Genomic DNA, 19002 nt, shown 5'->3' with positions numbered 1-19002 from the left:
CTCCGATTTTCACCATCCTGTATACCAACCCAATGTATTGTTGTAGCGTGTGGCCGTAGAAAGGCATATGAGGCTCGAGAATCAAGCAAAGCATCACGGCTGCAAGGTTAAGTGAGCTTGTAGACGCGTATTTCGTATCTGATTCAAACGAGATTCACCTTGTTGTCTATCAAGGGGCCTGTGCCATTTTTCTCGTGCGGCTCTTCAGTCTCCACTCCAGACTCCCTAGCCTGCTCGCGCTTTGGTGGCGGTAGGACAGCTGAGTCTACCTGTTCCGCATCCTCAGTTACCTCCTTTTCCTTTTCGTCCGCAATCAAGTTCATAGACTTGGCAAGAACGCCGGCTAGCTGATCCACAATATCTTCCACTTTCTCGCTGGGACCTGTCAGATTGTCTTCCGCACCATGCTCTTCGCCAACCATTTGATCCATAACATCATCCGCATCATGCTGCTCCACAGACCCTGCAGTGGCTTCCCATTCATCTATGAGCTCTTTCTCCCACCCAAGCTCCACGCACAGCTGCTTCGCAATGCGGTCACATTCACCAAGAAGCACTACATCGTCGATCTGGCTTCCAAAGTTTCCGACTTTATCCAGATTAATCAAGACCCGCGGACAATCAGGCGGCACTCGGTTGGCTAGAGATGCGAAGGGGTGAACAGTTAGCGATGTACCCATCACGATCAGCAAATCAGCTTCTTGGAGTGAGGGAATGGCCTGCGTAAAGGCCAGTGGAAGCTGATCGAAGCCAGAGTGTCGGAGCATGAGAACGCGGGAGAGCCGAGAACCAAGAAATGACATACAGATTCTTCAAAGAAGACGATATCTGGCTTGACAAGGCCCTCACAGTATTCGCACCGCGGTACTGCCGCTTTCCGGATGAATTTCTTCATTTTGACATCGTCAAACGGTCTCCGACATTCAATGCACCTTTGTGTGGCGAAACTGCCGTGGGCTTCGATAATCTTCTCGTCAGGGATCCCTGCGCGACGCTCGAGGGTATCTATGTTCTGAGTGAAGCACATGCGAAGCAAGTTCTTCTGTGAAAGAAGTTTGATGAAAGTATGGGATAGCGTTGGTCGGTAGCGCCCAGGGTAGAGCTCTTTAGCGAGTGTGTAGACTATCGCCCGCCGAGCTCAGGTATGGGCTCCACTGGAAGCAAGGATATTAGGACTGGCTTACATGGCTGGGGCTTTACGCGGAAAAAGCTCATCTCGAACACCGCTTCTGGGCGCGGTAAATTAAGTCTAGCAAGATTCGTCTTCCAATCAGTTAGTTTATGTCGCTGTCCGTCTTGATGTCAAGTGAACACACATATAGACCTTGTAAGTTGCAAAGAGCACAACACTTAGGTTTTTTCTAATGAATGTTAATTACACATACCCGTCTTTGGTGATCGAAAATCGGGTATGCCTGCAGATGTACTGACACCTTAAGGTTGTGACATCAACAGATTGAAGATATCAAATCAAATCGAAGGGTGCAGATGATTTACCTGCGCCAAGCTTAGAAACACGGATGGTCAGCTGAACGAAAGGATATTCGGTTGGTTTGAGGCTGTAATTACCATAACAAACACATTCTTACACTTGTCCGATTTCATGTACTTCGCGAGCGATGGGATATCCTTTCCTTCAAGTCGAGGATGACTATCTATTGGTAACGGTTCCTCCCAACCACGACCAAATAGCATTTGGAGCCAATCGAAGTCTGCGGCGTCCATTATTCCAAAAGCTTCGGATTTGTACAAGAGATTCAAGGCAAATCGGGCTTGAGAATTTGGTAGCCAGGTGGTTGTTACATGCAAGGTGAGTTGCCAGTGAGTTGCCACTCAGAGAGTCGTCATCATGGGGTAATCAACTGGTAATCATCGCAAACTTCCGAAGGTGAATCGACATGTCCCGGTGCCTTGGATGCCTGGAGTGATTTCAAATCATATTTTCCATCTTGGATTCTAACTTATACGAGTCTTATACGGCGGTTACTCGGTTATGCGTAGTGGTTACATATGTCATCAAAGGCTCCTGGCATGCACTCAAACGCGAGATTGAAGAAGCGACACAGAACCTTGTGAGTCCCGGTTCTATCTTTCAACAAATTCGCGCCATATCGCGTCACAAAATGAATGAGTCTTTCATGAACGACAGTGCTAACGCAAGTCATTCAGCCAGGGCATTATATGATGGGCGCCTCCACCATCATCACTTAATCATCACCCCTCTTTCAGGGTCAGAAGAAAAACTGCCGTACTGTGTGCCAAGAAGGTGAGCTTGAATAGTTTATGCTCATGTTACATGAATTCCTCCAAGCCGTGTCTGAAGATGTTTCAACTGGGTTCAATACTTTTCGGAAACCAAGAGTACTTACGGCGATACCACCGCAGTTGTGCCGACAGTCGTTCGCATGTAACGTGGCAACGACACGTAGTCACTCCAAGTCACTCGTTGGTTGAATATATGACCCCAACAACACATATATGAGTTCTGATGCAACTATCCAGTATCCCACAGTATCTCTAGACATTGTCAATAAATACTCGTTTGAGCAGCTTATGAACACTTGGTGCGGCTTTCACTCGTTCCCTGCTAACCCACCATCTTGATACCCTCACTGCAATGCATATGGCTGCCGTTCTTTTTGTACTCTCTGTCCTGTTGATCAAGGCAGGAGTGTCTGCCCTCCCTACGCCTCGAAACTTTCGTACCCGAGCTTCCCCCACTGCATTATCTCCGACCCAACTTTCAAGTTTTGCTCCATTCACGCAATTTGCTAGGGCGGCGTATTGCGATCCTTCCAAGATCGAAGGATGGCAGTGCGGTGGTGAGAAGTATCTTCCATGCTACTTGACATTGCTTTTTACCTAGTCAAATTGTTGATGCAGAGGCTTGCGATGCCTTACCAGGCTTTGAGCCAACCTTGACAGGCGGCGATGCTAATTCTATCCAGTTCTGTACGTGTAAAACAGGTGTAGCCCTGGTCTATCTGATCGACTCTGCTTCTACTGTGCCCTAGTCTTCGTTGGATTCTGGCCCGACCAGAACACGGTGGTGGTAGCCCATCAAGGGACTGATCCAACGAAAATGTATGTTCTTTATCTGTTCTGTACTTTCTTGGCTACTCAGTAGTCTCCGGATTGTTCACAGAAAGTCCGACTTGACGGATCTCAATATTGCCAAGCGTGTATTGGATCCTACACTGTTTCCAGGTGTTCCCGATGGTGTAGAAGTTCACTCGGGTTTTGCTGATGCGCACGAGAAAACTGCTAGCCAGATTCTCACCGAAGTGAAGCGACTCATGGCGACGCATCGCACAACCAACGTAACACTCGTAAGCTTTATTAATCGTTTAATCGAACCATCTCTTTCTATGACATTGAAATATAGATTGGGCATTCCTTGGGCGGCGCGCTAGCTGAACTCGATAGCCTCTTCATGAAACTTAATCTTCCCATGGGAACAACGATCAAAGGCGTCACCTATGGAACGCCTCGCGTTGGAAATTCCAAGTTTGTGACTTTGTTCGACCAGCAGGTATCCGACTTCACACGTGTAAATAACAAGAGCGACCTTGTCCCCATCATCCCCGGTCGTTTCCTGGGATTTGCTCATCCGCACGGCGAAGTCCATATAGTGGAGCCCGGGAATGCCGTATCATGTCCAGGTAAGCATTAATCGCGGTGATATTTGCATTTTTGGGTAACACTTGAACCTGCAGGAGACGATGATGCGGTTGACAGCCAATGTCAAATTAAGACTGTATCAAACATATTTGAAGGTAATATTCTTGACCATTTGGGGGCATACGAAGGGATATTTATTGGCACGCCGTTCTGTACATGAAGTCCAACTCATAAATTTGTCCTCGTAACCCACTCCTTAAATCTTGGTACGCTTCTGCTGGATCAACCTTGGACACATTGCATTTATTTTGCTCTTTCATCACCTCTGAGCGCTGAGCGCTGAGTACTTGAGTCAGCGGTACGCTGTAGAATGAAGATTGTAAGTATGGCAGGCCAAGTTAACGTGTCGCCATTGGCGAAAAGAAGGCACGTGCAAAGCGACCAAATCTTCTGTCCGGATCCGCCTTTTTCGGAAGACTGCTCTTCGTCCTACCAGATCCGACCGCCATCCTACATAACTTGCATCATTACCTTCAGTCGCATTCCAATAGACCAGATTGATCGTGAAAAAATGCCGTCTTCTATTAGGTCAAGTTCCCCCTCGATAGAAGAACAGGAAAACCACGGGCCGAATGACTCGAGTCTTTCGCCGACGCCTTCCTTCTTGAACGACACGTCTGGCGTCCATTCTCCAGGCGTCCACATTCCAGAATCGCGTGATGCATTTTTTGGATATAGTGATGAAAAGACACTGCGCCATGTATGTTTAAGATTATTCGGATTCTGTTCTATGGACAGAAGGTGATTTCGTCTCGTTCTCGTAGATCGAAGAAAAGGTTCTGGCCCACCGAAGGCCGTCGCAGTCCCACAGTGAGGCCGGGCGGCCCGTCAATCTCTATCCCAGCTCGCCGATTATTGGGCCCGATTCTCACTCAGAGGTGGCCTCCTCCGTCGCGAACAATGTCACGATGTCTCTGCTGCCTCCCACATTGGAAGCTGAACGCAATGTTGCACACCGCTCACCGTACCTCGAGGAAGAGGACTTGGAAGAAGCAATAGCTGAGGCCGCACCCGAACATCCCGCTGCCCGTACGTACCACCTTTTATCTTGCTAGAGCAGCCCGTCGCGCCACGTATGCTCACTCTCTTAAACTCCGCACACAGCGATCGCCATGCCGCCAGAGATGGGGTCCGAGTTTCAACATCTGTTTGAGCTGTTCCGCAAATGCCTTGAGCTGCGGGACAAATACATGGCCATCTCGCTTCAGCGCCTTGGAGACAATCCCCGGGACTATGATGGTACTTTCACGGGCCTTGAGGATAGCATGGCGGATGTGTCGGGCATTCGTCCCGATGCTGACCTTCTTCAATCTCATCAGGCGCCCGGAACCGAACAGCTCAAGCCTTGGCGTATTTATCCGAAGCCTCCGCCTCCTCATTGGCACTGGACGGCTAAGCAGAAGGCCGTGTCAAGCACCGTAATCCCAAATGCGGATGATCATAACGAAGAGTTCAACCTTGCTGCTTGTGATATCCCGGGCTCTCATCAGTGGAACTTCGAACTCGACAGTAAGGGGGTCTTTCAAGTATACCACAACATCGAAGGTAGGTATTTTTCACGGAATGTCCATGAGTTACGAGTGATCATATCTTGACAGTTGAGGACAAAAAACCCATCTTCAATATCCCTGGAATACGAGAGTATTTTGTAGATCTTGAGTTTGTGCTGGGTGTAATCTCTGATGGACCTGCAAAAAGCTTTGCTTTTCGTCGTCTCCAGTACCTGTTGGGAAAGTTCACCATGCATAGCTTGTTGAACGAGTTTCATGAGTTGACGGAGATGAAGGTAAGCTTCTTTAGCTTCGGCGCCATGTGGAAGAATAAATTGATATCGATAAATCTCACTCTAGCAAGTCCCTCATCGGTCAGTAACACGATGTGGTGGTGATTGTGTGGACTGATTTCGGTCTTTCAGCGACTTTTACAATGTTCGGAAGGTGGATACTCACGTGCACCACTCCAGCAGCATGAATCAAAAGCATTTGCTTCGATTCATCAAATCCAAAATGAAACGTAGTCCAGACGTGAGCTCAACCGACTTTGTCCATTCATCCCTTTGACAATATATTCTCTCCAGGATGTCGTCATTTTCCGTGACGGCGCGGAGCTCACTTTGGCCCAGGTGTTTGAATCGCTGAAGCTGACCGCGTACGACCTGTCGATAGACACCCTAGACATGCACGCGCATCAGGATTCCTTCCATCGGTTTGACAAATTCAATCTCAAGTATAATCCCATTGGAGAGTCGCGCCTGCGAGAGATTTTCTTGAAGACTGATAATTACATCCAAGGCAGATATTTGGCTGAGTTGACAAAAGGTGCGAGCAATCTATTCTTGTAGCAAACAATGTGACCAAATCTCTGTTACAGAGGTCATGACGGACCTTGAGCAGAGTAAATATCAGGTCAGCTCGTCAAATCCTCCCGTTATCTATTTTTTTTTATAATCGTTATAATAGAATTGCGAATGGCGCATCAGTATCTATGGCAGAAATGAAGATGAATGGGATAAACTGGCCCGATGGATCGTCAATCATAAGCTTTACTCCCACAATGTTCGCTGGCTTGTGCAGATACCTCGCCTCTATGACGTATACAAGCACAACGGCTCCATCCAGACGTTTGAAGATATCGTTCGGAGTAAGATTTCTCAGTCGTTCGGTACCCTTTCAATGTGAGAATTGACCATGTTCCCATACAGATGTTTTCAAGCCCCTTTTCGAGGTCACCAAAGATCCCTCAACGCATCCCGAGCTTCATGTACTCTTACAGCGAGTCATTGGATTTGACACTGTCGATGATGAATCGAAGACGGAGAGGCGTTATCACAAAAAGTTCCCATACCCAAAGCTGTGGAATTTCGATCAGTCACCACCATATTCTTATTGGTATGTCGAAAATTAAGATCATTTTATTTCTTTGAAATAATATTTGTTTTGTTAGGGTTTATTATATGTATGCCAATATGTCAAGTCTCAACCATTGGAGACGTGCTCGTGGTTTCAGTAAGAAAGAGTTTAAAATGTTGCCACAAAGTGCTCTGATTCAATATACGTTTAGGCACATTCGTTTTCCGTCCACACTCCGGCGAGGCGGGCGATACCGACCACCTGACATCTGCATTCCTTACTTCGCACTCCATCTCCCACGGCATCTTGCTTCGTAAGGTCCCTGCTCTTCAGTATCTTTTTTATTTAAAGCAGATTGGTATCGCGATGAGTCCTCTGAGCAACAACGCTCTCTTCTTGACCTATGAGAGGAACCCATTGCCGGAGTTTTTCAAAACTGGGTTGAATGTCAGCTTGAGTACGGACGATCCGTTGCAATTCCACTTCACAAAGGTATGCAAACCTCTTCATAGGTTCGGCATTGCAAGTCTGATCTCACGTATCGGTAGGAACCGCTCCTTGAAGAATATAGTGTGGCGGCTCATGTGAGTAATTCTTGAGAACTCGCTGGCGCTTTCTCTTCGTTGACATCGCTACAGATCCTGAAATTACCGCAAAGCTCGCTCTGTGAGCTGGCACGCAACTCGGTTATCCAGAGTGGCTTCGAAATGGAAATGAAGCGTCACTGGCTGGGACAGCAATGGTACCTCCCGGGTGCTGCAGGGAACGAAATAAACAAGGCACGTGAATCTGTAAAAAGAACGTCTTGGGCATTTGAGTCTGACGCCCGCTTGATGATCAGACTAATGTGCCGAACGGACGGCTGCAGTTCAGACACGAGACTTTGATGGAAGAGCTTGCATTGATAGGTGCCTTGAAGGCAAAGAAGTAAAATTTATGGACTTGATCTCGTGTCTTATATTTCAACAGCTGTATACCCCATCGCTTACGACCACCATTGCTGTAGCAGAAATCAGTGTGCTAAAAAATTATGACCTACCTTGACGCACTGATTGGCTGGTTGCTTTAGGGTTTCGTTAGCAGGCTGGGCGCCGTTTTGTGAACCCAAACTGTGGTCTAGGAACTCATCACGTCTGGTCTGCAGGCCTAATAACCGTGCTGCGTTTTCCCATAACATGCTTGTTTCACTCTCACGCACAACGGGCCGGATATCCTCCGCGCATAGAAAAGCCTTGTTGCATGGTAGCAAATCATAGTTCACTTGTACGTGGACAATCTGTGACAGCTTCTGAGCATGGTCGCAGCTGAATGCCAGTTCGATGTGAGTATTTCTAGTCCAAATTTTACGCCTCTCTCCACAACTGTTTACGCAACTCCCGAGTCACAGCGTGTTAAAAGGCTAATAATGACAGTCCATGATCGACATAAACCCGTCAGATAGCAACATTGTTGAGTGAATTTCTTCCTCATCTCAGGAGAACGCCAAGACCCTTGTCCGGTTATTTCCCACATCAACTCTCCCTTGCTGTGGGGCGTCTCTTGGGTCAGAAGACGACAAGCAAGGTGCGTGTATGCCTTTCTGGGATCCTTCGTACCATGAAAAGTGAATAGACTTTACCGGGCCCACCAACGACTCCCACTCGCCCTTTCACTGCCGCCACCTCTCCTTCCCATCTATACACTCACGTTCTCATCACCAGACTATTCTCCTTGATCGACTTGGTCACCAGATCCACGGTTACGGGAGCAAGCATTTTGGGAGCCTAGAGGCGTAAACTTGTCCGGAGCGTTCCCTCGCAATTTGACTCCCCAAGCACGTCCGCTTCACACACCCCTCTACGGTTACCGCACCGACACTTGAGGATCCTTACCACGCGTGCTTCCAACCATGCAGAGAGCTGCATCATCATTTTTGCGAAGCCCAGGCGTGGGCAAAATACCACTGCCTATCACTTCCAAGGCGTTTGAAGGGGCAATGGAGAGAGCCATTTAAGCTTGCATTTTCGGTCGTAGAGACGCTCTGACACCACTAAGTCGCCTTATACGTGCCATACAATACCATGAAGCTCTCCATCTTTTCTGCCTTCGCTCTCGCTTCCACCGCGCTCGCCGCCAACACGAACATGGACATCAATAACTTCGTCGACTCGCTCTCCGAGAGTCTGCATATCATATTGCCCAACATACGTACGTCTGGGCTCCTGCCCCTTCATGGTTGACCTCGGTGACATACGTAAATGCGGTTTCTGCATTACAGTGACTCTCGTGGCTGCGCACCAAGCGAATGAGACGAGTATTGGCGCGCAGTTCGCGCAGCTGAACACAGTCTGGGACACCGCGGGCCGCGATCTCGGGAACGTCGCCCCAAGCGACGGATCGAACACAACGGCGCCGACGAACGACGACATCTCTATTACTTTTGCAAGCACTCTCTCGTGCGTATCTCTATATCCATTTCTGCTCTCGACCCGTGCTCACTAGCCATTCTTCTCGCCTGTTGGCTTCGCTGCGTTCTGCCCTGTCCGGTTGTTGTGTCGGTATTCTTGGAGATGTGCAGGCAGACCGCGAGCAGCCTCTCAAACCTCACACCGACACTGGTGGCCAACGTAAACTCCATGTTCTCTACGCTGGACCCGATCGTCTCCGGCACCGTAGCGAACTTCACGACCGCGCTCCCCGGCGGGCTCGCGCTTGTGCACGACTTGTGGGTCTGCCCTCTGCTTTTCCTCACCGGAGATGCTGACCACGTCTATATAAATTTCTTCTTACCTCTCTTTGCGGGATCTGCAGGATGCTCGATGCCAAGCAGTTCTTCCAGGCCGAGGGAATGTCGCTGACGGTCACTTCACTCGGGTTCTGAGACCCAAGAGGGATCCGATCTAGAAGATACACACGGTCGTTTCCCGATGCTACCTATTATTGCTCATTTATATGATCATCGTGCCCCCTTGTAACTGTATTTCTGTTCTTGCTTCGCGATAGGAGATATTATCTGAGTGGTATCTATGTGCATGCGCCCTCAGGCAGGAGGTGTAGTCGCTCACGGGTTATATTGGAACAGACAGAAGGGAGCGATGAGTCGCGCGCATTTTCTATTCGATGATACTGGATCATCCTACACAGAACATTGGAGAAGAATGCGTTCAAGTTGTAACGTGACAGTTCACTTCGAGAAATGTTCGTCATGTGTGTTGTAAAGAATTCCTGACGAAGCGAGCCTCGTCCAACTCTTCCTCTTACGGCGCTTCAAGGCGAAATATGAAAAACTTTGTGCTAGTACAGAAGGCAAGATACTGGTGACTCGACATGAAAGATCCGTGCAAGTACTGCTGACAAGATCAAGACTTCAGACGGGCCATATGTCATTTGAAAAGCATCTACACAATTTCAATCGAATTTCGAGACTAGGAACGGGAGACAGAGAGATGTCATAGTGATAGTGCAACCAGAAGCGCCATCGAATTCAGAATAGGCGTCATATACAGAGAGGAAAGTCTGCCGAATGAGAACCGTACAGTACACTAAATGCCTTGAGGGGCGACTACAAAAAATGCAGCACATGCCGAGGGTCGCGCGCGTCCATAATGCTGTGTTGAACCACTAACGCCGAAGCATCGGGCGAAAGCGACTCACGCGCGAGCAGACAGTCGCGGACTATCCAAGGGGCGGCGCGAAGGCCAGACGACAATAAAATCAAGAGACGATACACCTAGCGAGGTGCTCGCCTCACGAGCCCTGGGAAGCGTCGCAAGGGCGACCAAGCCTCACGATAGCGAGGGTGCAGCAAGGCCAAGGGTTCAGCGAGAACCCGAACGCATTCGAAAGCGTGCGATGCTCGCTACGACGGGGGGCGCGGCGGCGCGCCCCCGTCATCCGTAGTCTGCCGAACAGACCCGAGGAGCGTTTTGGATTGGGGCGTGCGTGGCACTGATCCCGAAGCGTCGGGCGAAAGCGGCTCGAGTGCGAGCGGGGACGCAGCTCAAGCGTGAGCTGGAAGGCGGCTCAGCTCAAGCGTGAGCTGAGAGATAGTCACGGACTATCATCGTCATCGAGGGCAAGGCAGCAGAGACAAGCGCAGCGGCGCAGGGGAGCTGCACGGACCCGTGCAAATCCCTCTTTCAAGCAAGGAAAGATCATTGCTGCGGCTCGATGGCGGCCTGTGTCGCTCGACGAGCAGGAACGATGGAATTTATATCATGTAGCGCGGGAGGAGGGCCGTGGGAATGTCTCGTTTCGGCTGTGGGGATGATTCGGCCCCTGAAACTTAGATTTAGGGGCTCCCTGGGGCCCCGCGCGTGATCAAATGGCGGCCTGCTCGTGAGTCAGACAGGGTCCAGTCCGAGCCTGTTCATTGAACATTCCAGGGGCCCTCGGCCAAGACTCGGCCGAGGCGATCGAAAGCAGATATTTGGGGCTCATTCCTGAGACCTTCATGATGTACGTCATTAAGTCTATATCACACAAAGTGGAAACGACGACGACGACGACGGACTCATGGGTAGTCATGTACTGGCGCCATAAGCAAGCTCATTCGTGCATCCATCCGTTCAATCAAGGGGAGTAGAGTCTCACCTGGTCCGATTTCTCTGCCGCGCCGCGTTCGTGCGGGCTCAACACGAATGAGTACAGTCAGCTCACTAGGACCCTGACGCGGACGGATGCAGACGAGCCAAGCCAGACCGGTCTCTCCCCCCAGCGGATCGCGATGGACCAATACCATAAAGAGGGTGTGCAGACCCAAAACAGACTTCCACGTATGTACCGCAGACGGTCTTTTCAAGCTAGCGGATGGTGCAGATGGGTACCCCAATCGAAACGCGGGGATAGGCCTGCGGCATCGACGTCAGCGCTCGCGCTATCGCCGAGATCGACCGTGAACAAGAGTGCGAACAGCGCGGGCCGCGGGCGCTTGTTTCGGGGCGCGCGTATATGCGCGAGGCAGGGTGTCTGTATCCGTGAGTAGGTAAACATATGTACAACATGTATGTATGTATGTATGTATGTGCATCGTGTAGGACAAGTGAGGCCGGAGAGGAACCCGGAGCAAGAGACAGAGAGAGACAGAGAGGCAGATGGAGATGAAGATGGGAATCTAAAAAAGAGAGCAAAACATGGGAAAAGGGGAGAGTAGATGCAGGAGGGGGGGAGGGTAAATAGGGATGAGTGGGGGGATGGGATACACAAAACGAGAGAGGGGAAAAGAAGAGGAGGGGCGCTCATGTCGGCTTGTAATAGATGGTCGTGATGAACTGCGAGCCAAGCGTGAGCACGGGGGTAGGAAGCAAGGAAGCAGAAGAAGGACTGAAAGAGGCAACGCACCTTCTTCTTGTAGCGCGTCGTGTTCCCGACGGCGAGCACCCCGTTCCGGATCGCGCTCGTGCTCAGATGGTGCAGCACCACATGCGACGGCACCGGCAGCACGCTCGCGTCGTCCGCGAGCGCCGGGCCGCTCAGCGATACCCCCGCCCGCGCGCCGGTCTCTCCCCGCCCCGCCGCCGTCGCCGTCACGTCCGTCCCGCTCGCCGTCGTGACTGGGATCGCACCCTCGCCGTCCGCCGACCCTCCCTGCCCCTGCCCCTGCACCTCTGTCATCCCCAGCGCCGAATGCCGCGTGCGCGACCGCACGCGCCCGTGCCCCGGTGCCTGCGTGCTCGCGCCGGCGGTCCGCCTCGCGCGCTCCTCCGCCCGTGCGTTCGCGTCCGAGCGCGGCGCAGCGGGACGCGTGTTCAGGATCAGTTTATCGAGATGCCGCGGGAGGACGGGCGCGGGCGGGATATTCGGCGCGGGCGCGCCGCCCGCGGCTCCGTCGGCGAGGTATATTTCCTCCTCCCGCGCCGCAGCGAGCAGCTCGGCCGGGAGATCCTGTGTCCACTTGGGAGGGCCCGCGCGAGCGCCGCCGACGCTGCTCTCGCTCCAGAACGAGATCTGGAACCCGCCGGCGTTGTTGGACGTGGCGTTGGCGGCGCCGTTGCCGTTGGTAGGGGTGGAGGGCGGGCCGGTATGTTTGGATATGGAGGCAGAGAGATTGGACATGGGAGGACCAGAAGCTGGCCCGAGAGGGGGCGTGGGTGGGCTGACGGCGACGGCGGGAATGTTGACGTAGTTAGCAAGACTGCCGTCATCGTCGACGGCGGTGGCGATGTCGTCTGCGACGCGCCACTGATCGTCAACGAAGAACTTGATGTGGTGCGTGCCCGGGAGGAGCTCGACCCATGTAAACCATGTATCCTCCTCGTTCGGTCTGCGATGGCGGGAAGGGGTGTTCATCAGATTGTGAGAATGTGGGGAAGGTTAGCGGATACGCACTCGCGTTCCATGGGCTGACGGCCGGTCCAGTTGGCATCGCCTGCGCGCGCGAGGACAACAGTCTTGGCGGGGCCGTGCCAAGTGATCTTGACTGGGACGAGGTCGCGGGAATGATCTGTGGGCTTGTGGACGAGGGAGGCGCCAGTGGAGGACAGGGGCTTTGTAATCCCGAGTGGGATGGTGCTGCGGATGGTCTCTGTCACGAATGGAGGGGGGTCATCTGGGATTTCCGAGGGGGGAGGGGGCGGTGGAGGCCGACCGCGAGAGGGGGAACGGGAGGAGTTGTAGGGGGCGTAGGGGGAGTGAGGGCGCTGGTTGGGGGCGATGGGGATGTGGGTGGAGGGGGGCGCGAGGAGAGCATCGGGAATGTAGGAGGTGGAGGGGAGCTGGGTGGGATGGGGACGGCCGTAGACGGAGGACTGGACGTGGTTGTCGAGGACGGCGGTGTGGGGGGAGATGGGGATGGGGATGGGGGAGGAGGGCTTGTGGCGGCCGTAGTGTGCGTGCGGCGACGCATTGAGGGAGGACGGAGCGAGGGGGTACGAGAGCGACGCCAGATCGGGCAGCTCGAGGGATTTCTTCTTTGTGCGGAGGGAGCGATGCGGGGTGTGGGCGCGGGGCGTCGCAGAGGATGCGAGGGCGGCGCTGGAGGGCTGTGTGCGGCGTGCGTGGTTGCGGTCTGCAGAGGCTAGGGGAGGGGCCTGTGTCGAGTTGGAGTTGCCCATCGCCACTCTTCCTCGCCGCTTTTCTGTTCGTCTTGCTGGTCGCTGCTCCTCTCGCGGGCGACCCCAGCTTCTCAGTCGGAATCAATCCCCCCGCCACACGCCCCCCGCCACCCCGCCCCCGGCCACTCTTCCTCCTGGCCTCTCCGGCCCTCAGTCTCTGCCCCGCACCTCTCTGCTCCATGTCCGCGACCCCCCCGCGTGCCACGAGCGCCTGCACTTCGCTCTCTCTTCCATGTCTGCGTCCAACGCAAGCACCACGCCCCCAGCGGGAAATGAACCGCGACGGCAGCAGACCAGATGCACGCTCCTGGGCCGTCCGGGGCGAGGGTCTCACGGACGCGGTTCGTGCGTCATCGCCTGCGGCCCTCCTTTCCTGCGATGCTTCCGATCCGAGGCCCCGAACATAATCCTTTCTCCTTTTCCTCCATTGAGTCGTCCAGGCGCCTCGGCTCTGCCGCATCAATGTAGCCGCTGGCTGGCCTCATATGCCTCTACATAGCCCCGTACACGTTGGTCGGAGCCTTGGCCTGATCGCCACCCCTCTTCGACCAGCCTGTACCCGAGTCAATCGTTCTGTTTTTGACGGTGTCCTGTCCTGGAGAGCAGTCTTATGCACAGAAGAGATCGCCATGTGCTCCAACACCTGGTGCCAGAGATGCTTCCCAGTCCCATGTCGCACCGCGCACCGTGAATGGTCGGTCCACCCAGAGCTGACGTATGTCATGCGAATGCGATCCGCCCACTGCTCTTCACTCGCTTTGGGATACAAACACTGGTCCTGGGCCCTCTTATCTCTCTGCAGCGGCAGGTTCTCCCGACGCCATCCGTGCTTCGCGACGTCTTCTGCGCGGTCGGATCCCCCCTTCTCGACCCTTCTTCCGATTTCTGTGGCAACTGCGCCTACACGTGCTGCGAGCAGCTAGTAATACCACCCTATTCGGTCACTCGATGGTATACTTGACACGACGCCGTTCTCGTTCTCGCTCGGACAGCCAGGTTTCTCCCAGACGCGTCTGAGCGCGCATATATAGACAGGCGTCCGCAGCGAATGTGCTTTCGATATCGCACTTGACCCGGCGTCCCGATCGATGATCAAATTGCGAAGGCCTGAGAGTTCCCCCTTGCTGCCTTTCGCGCCGTTCTTCCTGCCGCCCCGTCTTGCCGTCTCATCTCCTTGCTTCACTGACCTTCTTGCCGGACCTACCTACTCGTCGGCGTGCGCGGACAGGACAGAGTTCAAGGCACACAGCTGCGGGCGCACTCTTGTTGCCAGGAAGCCTTCTGATTCTTGAGCGGGCCGCCGCTCAAACTTCACCCCCGAGGCCAGGCGGGCTATTCATACTGTCCACTCTTACTTGATGTCATATTAAGCATTAAATGCAGAATATGTGCTCCCCCATGCAAACACGTTGTTTCTCTTGTCATTGCCACCAACATCGTCGCCGCAGTCAGCTTCGACCCGAACACCTACGCTCCTATCGTGGACTGCGCCCTCGCGTTGCTGCTGCCGTCAGTCAATTCTGGCTCTGTCGAGACACATGCGGCCAAAGCCAATCTGGTTGTAACAGGTTACAAATTAGAGCTAATCCTCTGCCCCCCCCCTTCAGGTTCCGGGACGTCGATCGGAGGCTTTTTGAAGTCGATGTCGATGACATCGTCAGCGTCATTGTTATCGGATGGTGGCATCCGACGATTCTCCCGTGTGAGGAGATCGCACGTACAGAGAAGATGGAGATGTCATTTGCATCCGGTTGCCACAGGCAAATGCGATCCTGCACCAAGGCGAGACCCTCAGACGTGAGCGTGTAACGTACGGTATAAATCAACCATTGTGGACCGCGCTGTGAGTCATGACGGAGACAGTGTGCATTGAAGGATGCGGTTTGCCTCGGTCATTTCGTCTGAGGAACTTGTGCATCTATCGGGCCAAGCTTCTCGCCTTCAGAGGTCGAGGCTGCATCTGGCCGCATCGCACGGCACCCGACAATTCTATCAAGCTTGTGATACGCAGAGCTCACGCAGTCGGGCTCGACGATGACGCCGATCAGTGCTCTCAGTGGCGATTAGCCTTCTTCATCGATCCCCTGTCATCGATCGTTGCGATTCCACCCCAACCTCCGGGGTAAAGCTCTGCGCTTCTCGCCCGCGGTATCGCCTCTCCCTTTGCGCCCCTCGCTCGCGTTCGGTTGCGCTTCCCGCCCTGATATGGCATATCGCAGGCGATACGAATCTGCGCGCAAAATTGAAATTGGCGAACGTTGCGGTGTTGGACCTTTGCGCTTATTTTCGCTCACGCGCGCCCTGTGCGGAGCTTTGCAGGGCGCCGTCGCGCGCGCACCTATAGACTACTCACACGTCCCGAGTTCGCAGCGTGCGCGAGAAGATGCGGCAGACGCGACGGATGCTTTGAGTATGCTTTTGCATGTGCAACTGGGAATCACGGGCTCGCACTGCCCATGTATTAGTCTCTCGGGCGAGGCGTCCCTGCTTTGCCCACCGCAGAGTTCGCGCCCACTCTGCCAGCGCTGCTCGCCGAGATGGCCTTCCCGCTTTTGGCTCGCGCGAAACTTTGTTTGCACTCAATCGCGGTCCGCACTGTGGCCCTAGTTTCCGTGCTGACCTTAGTCTTACGCAGAAGATAGTCGTTCTTCGTACAGGCTGTGGCCTTACGCGCGCGCACGATGTTGTGATGCTTGCTCCCACGTGATGCCCTGGCTAGCAGCCAGCACGCTACGTAGACCCTTCTGCGCCGAACCTTCGCCCGACTGATTTGCAGAACACTGAACTTGCTCTGCACAGGCTTGCACAGGACAGGTGAGTGGCTGCGGCACGGTCGCGCCGAATCTAGACCTCTCTCGCGTTCGAGGAACCGCGAACATGAGAGCATGACATGGGACGACGGTGCCTGCATGCAATAAAAGGGGAAGCGCGCGTTGGGCAGCTCTCGCTGGACGGCCCGGAGGATAGGGTTCGATGCTGTACTGTGTTCGGGTTCCCCTTTGCGCCTGCCTGGGACGAGGTGGCTGTCCGCTGTGGCCATCGGCGAGGCGATGCCCGATGCGTTCTGGTGCGCTTGGTGCCTCTGGTTCAGCAAAGAGATGTGGGTCACTGATAAGCTGGTTTGCGCGGGAGTGGACACGATTTGAAGAAGGGTGAAAATTACAACAGACTTTTGGTACACTCGCAAGGGTCGTGGTGACCAGCGCCATAATATACCGATGTCCCAAAAAGGTATTCGCAGGAGGCACTGGAACGATTCAAAAATATTTAAACCCCTTCGCTTTTCGGCGCATCCTCCCTGTCGCCCCCGTGCGGGCTCTGAGGGCGAGGCAAGGACTCTGATACGGGTCCGGTGGCGAACTGCAGACGCGTTGTTCTGCTGCCGAAGCCCGCGGTAGTCAGGCTGGGCGCGCCCAAGATTGTCTTCTCGAGGCTGACCAGGACGATGATGATCGTAGGGTATATGCCCTGACCCCGCTTGTCAGTCTCAGTGCACGCACGAGCGAACAATGGTCCAGGGTATGTGAGGTGTAAATATGCACGCACTGTGATTTGGACGCTGAGTGGCAAGAATAAGTTCCCTGCCAAGCCGTCGTCGTTGGGGAGATTGATATACGAAGTGAATATGAGAGCGATCTGCGAGTATACAAGGCGCTCAACCCTTGGATTCTAGGTGGCGACTGTGGTATACTGGCTTACCCACACAAGGCAGTAGACGACACCTGACTCGGCCAAAAGCGACATGATTTTCCCGGCCTTTGACCTCCTGATGCCGCCGCCGCTCATATTTGACTGGATGAACTTGCGGTGTACCCTAGAGGGTGAGGCGTTCGGCAATTGGTTTGCTAGACGACCCGAAGCAAACTGGAGACGAACCAAGCTTTGTATGCGATCAGCACCGTGGCCACCACGCTCGTCGCGAGCGACAGCGCCCAGCTCGCGAGCTGAGCGTCGCCTCCAATCTTCTCTATCCGAAGGGATTGGGTATGGAACGCTCGAATTTCGAGCCCTCCACACACTAATGAAGACACTGTGGACGGAATATGTTGGGGCTCGTTGCGCTCGGGGATAGGCAAGGAAATGCTCACCAATGGAGCCCATGAGCAGCCCTATGGGAAGCATGACGACTTTCCTGTTATCAGGCCACAGGGCCCATGCTCTCCAAACGATGATCGCATCACCAGATACATACTAAAGAATGGAAATATAAGCTTCGAATGTTGAGTCGGTCAAGAAAGGATGACAGACGTTGAAAAATGACAAGTAAAAAAGCGCGATGTCAAGGCTAAAGCTCGACCCCATGGCCGCATATATCTCGTCACCCTGCGCACCGCCTTGTTGCACAAAGGATAGGCCTAGGACTTGTTGAATATATCCGACGAAGAGCGCCACGCCATATCCAGTCGACGTCAAAAACATCACAAAAGTTACTCCGAGCAGCACTTTGTTCGCCCTGAAGTCTAAGCCCTTTCGACTGGCATGAGCCGCAGTCAGCGATCGTCGTGGTAAAGCAGATTCATCGCTCACACGAGGATGACTGTGGAGAAAGAGATCAAAACGACGTAAATGCCTAGTGGTGGTGACCCGTTTCATCAGCTTTGCATAGCGTACACAATGTAGAGTAAGCATACCAAATAGAAATGCTGAACCGCATAGTGTAACGGCATCTATCAGCATCTCGTAGCCAAAATCGTGGGCATTCGACAAGGATGGCATTGTAATCCGGCGGCTATCCAGAGAAAGGTTAACTCTGCGAAGCTGGGAGTCTAGAGGGGTGAGTGTTCGACAATCCCAAGACGACTGACTTTTATATTCAAGGTCTTTCATACTAGCTAGAAAGTTGAGACTCTGAATCAGGCAGTAAGGCGCACCACAGGTGTTCTGTGATAGACATCAATTGATGTACCTGTGGCGTACGAACGTGTCCTGGGGATCCCATCATGCTCACATATCAGACAGAACATCACGACGAGCCAGTAACAGGATCTACATTAACTCCTTGGAGCAGAAGAGATTAGAGTCAGCAACCTACCCTTCACTCATGCAGCAAATGACTCACTCGTCACTACAGAGTAGATAAACTGTGCGAACAACGTCAAGTTCGAGACGAACCTGCACACTGAGCGGCTGATCTTCGAAAGCTGTGAAGATGGACCTGGGACGCAATGATCGATCAATGATGGGCTATGTATGTGGGGTAAGTCTCATGTCGGGCGCGGCGTACATAGTCTAAAAGCGTACAAGATAACAGTGATGAATCAGGATAGCTCGACCCACTCCAAAAGGAGCAGTGAGATTTCACTACATCAAACTCAGCATGTAGTATATTTGGGATATCTGGCAACGCCTTGTTAGGTAGAGTGGTCTGTCGAGTAGTCTGTTTCATGTGGAAGAATGAGGATTAGAACGACTATGTTTGAGCGAACAAATTAGAGTCGATA

General features: G+C 53.1%; 9 protein-coding genes across 9 annotated transcripts; 4 read left to right on the top strand and 5 right to left on the bottom strand.

The window, feature by feature from the left end:
- Positions 1 to 434: 434 nt before the first annotated feature.
- On the bottom strand, positions 435 to 1641 carry HETIRDRAFT_239296 (uncharacterized protein; the record flags this gene model as incomplete). Its single annotated transcript, XM_009548245.1, has 6 exons — positions 435 to 740; positions 806 to 1122; positions 1185 to 1295; positions 1380 to 1433; positions 1498 to 1507; positions 1570 to 1641. Coding segments are annotated over 6 exons (870 nt in total), but the record flags the coding sequence as incomplete, so codon positions are not given.
- A 976-nt stretch (positions 1642 to 2617) lies between these two features.
- Positions 2618 to 3841, top strand: HETIRDRAFT_173594 (Lipase, class 3; the record flags this gene model as incomplete). The annotated part of the gene is made up of 6 exons (XM_009548244.1): positions 2618 to 2822; positions 2884 to 2952; positions 3015 to 3084; positions 3146 to 3329; positions 3386 to 3662; positions 3717 to 3841. 6 exons carry the CDS (start codon positions 2618 to 2620, stop codon positions 3839 to 3841), a joined length of 930 nt encoding a protein of 309 aa, XP_009546539.1.
- A 351-nt stretch (positions 3842 to 4192) lies between these two features.
- HETIRDRAFT_475471 (uncharacterized protein) lies at positions 4193 to 7579 on the top strand (the record flags this gene model as incomplete). The annotated part of the gene is made up of 15 exons (XM_009548243.1): positions 4193 to 4381; positions 4446 to 4628; positions 4806 to 5226; positions 5280 to 5467; positions 5532 to 5545; positions 5597 to 5705; positions 5759 to 5999; positions 6052 to 6086; positions 6141 to 6321; positions 6383 to 6569; positions 6625 to 6686; positions 6742 to 7022; positions 7079 to 7114; positions 7169 to 7321; positions 7372 to 7579. 15 exons carry the CDS (start codon positions 4193 to 4195, stop codon positions 7459 to 7461), a joined length of 2370 nt encoding a protein of 789 aa, XP_009546538.1. The 3' UTR covers positions 7462 to 7579.
- A 1065-nt stretch (positions 7580 to 8644) lies between these two features.
- On the top strand, positions 8645 to 8966 carry HETIRDRAFT_247965 (uncharacterized protein; the record flags this gene model as incomplete). The annotated part of the gene is made up of 2 exons (XM_009548242.1): positions 8645 to 8717; positions 8788 to 8966. Coding segments are annotated over 2 exons (252 nt in total), but the record flags the coding sequence as incomplete, so codon positions are not given.
- A 906-nt stretch (positions 8967 to 9872) lies between these two features.
- Positions 9873 to 10670, bottom strand: HETIRDRAFT_384394 (uncharacterized protein). Its single transcript, XM_009548240.1, has one exon. It carries the CDS (start codon positions 10089 to 10091, stop codon positions 9918 to 9920), a length of 174 nt encoding a protein of 57 aa, XP_009546535.1. The 5' UTR covers positions 10092 to 10670; the 3' UTR covers positions 9873 to 9917.
- On the bottom strand, positions 10257 to 10520 carry HETIRDRAFT_319052 (uncharacterized protein; the record flags this gene model as incomplete). The annotated part of the gene is made up of 1 exon (XM_009548241.1): positions 10257 to 10520. A coding segment is annotated over one exon (264 nt), but the record flags the coding sequence as incomplete, so codon positions are not given.
- Positions 10671 to 11388: 718 nt separating the features above from the next.
- On the bottom strand, positions 11389 to 12736 carry HETIRDRAFT_384393 (uncharacterized protein). Its single transcript, XM_009548239.1, has 2 exons — positions 11850 to 12736; positions 11389 to 11779 (listed from the first exon to the last, which is right to left on the bottom strand). Exons 1-2 carry the CDS (start codon positions 12561 to 12563, stop codon positions 11747 to 11749), a joined length of 747 nt encoding a protein of 248 aa, XP_009546534.1. The 5' UTR covers positions 12564 to 12736; the 3' UTR covers positions 11389 to 11746.
- Positions 12737 to 13740: 1004 nt separating this feature from the next.
- Positions 13741 to 16268, top strand: HETIRDRAFT_451614 (uncharacterized protein; the record flags this gene model as incomplete). Its single annotated transcript, XM_009548238.1, has 4 exons — positions 13741 to 13902; positions 15629 to 15971; positions 16064 to 16149; positions 16197 to 16268. The coding sequence occupies 4 exons, from the start codon at positions 13741 to 13743 to the stop codon at positions 16266 to 16268; spliced, it is 663 nt and encodes a 220-aa protein (XP_009546533.1).
- A 962-nt stretch (positions 16269 to 17230) lies between these two features.
- On the bottom strand, positions 17231 to 17752 carry HETIRDRAFT_318105 (uncharacterized protein; the record flags this gene model as incomplete). Its single annotated transcript, XM_009548237.1, has 3 exons — positions 17231 to 17353; positions 17416 to 17591; positions 17650 to 17752. Coding segments are annotated over 3 exons (402 nt in total), but the record flags the coding sequence as incomplete, so codon positions are not given.
- Positions 17753 to 19002: the final 1250 nt, after the last annotated feature.

The sequence above is a fragment of the Heterobasidion irregulare genome (assembly GCF_000320585.1).
Source record: "Heterobasidion irregulare TC 32-1 unplaced genomic scaffold scaffold_05, whole genome shotgun sequence".
NCBI classification, from domain to species: Eukaryota; Fungi; Basidiomycota; class Agaricomycetes; order Russulales; family Bondarzewiaceae; genus Heterobasidion; species Heterobasidion irregulare.
Note: the sequence above shows the minus strand (reverse complement) of the source record. Positions and strands in the feature narration are given on the sequence as shown.

What these genes read in the sequence shown, in the direction of transcription:
- HETIRDRAFT_384393 (XM_009548239.1), bottom strand. Translation starts at nt 12,563, where the DNA reads ATGTCCAATCTCTCTGCCTCCATATCCAAACATACCGGCCCGCCCTCC. An exon ending in CGACGCGCTACAAGAAGAAG is followed by an intron (nt 11,780 to 11,849) that starts GTGCGTTGCCTC and finishes CTTGGCTCGCAG; the next exon opens with TTCATCACGACCATCTATTA.
- HETIRDRAFT_384394 (XM_009548240.1), bottom strand. Translation starts at nt 10,091, where the DNA reads ATGTGCTGCATTTTTTGTAGTCGCCCCTCAAGGCATTTAGTGTACTGT.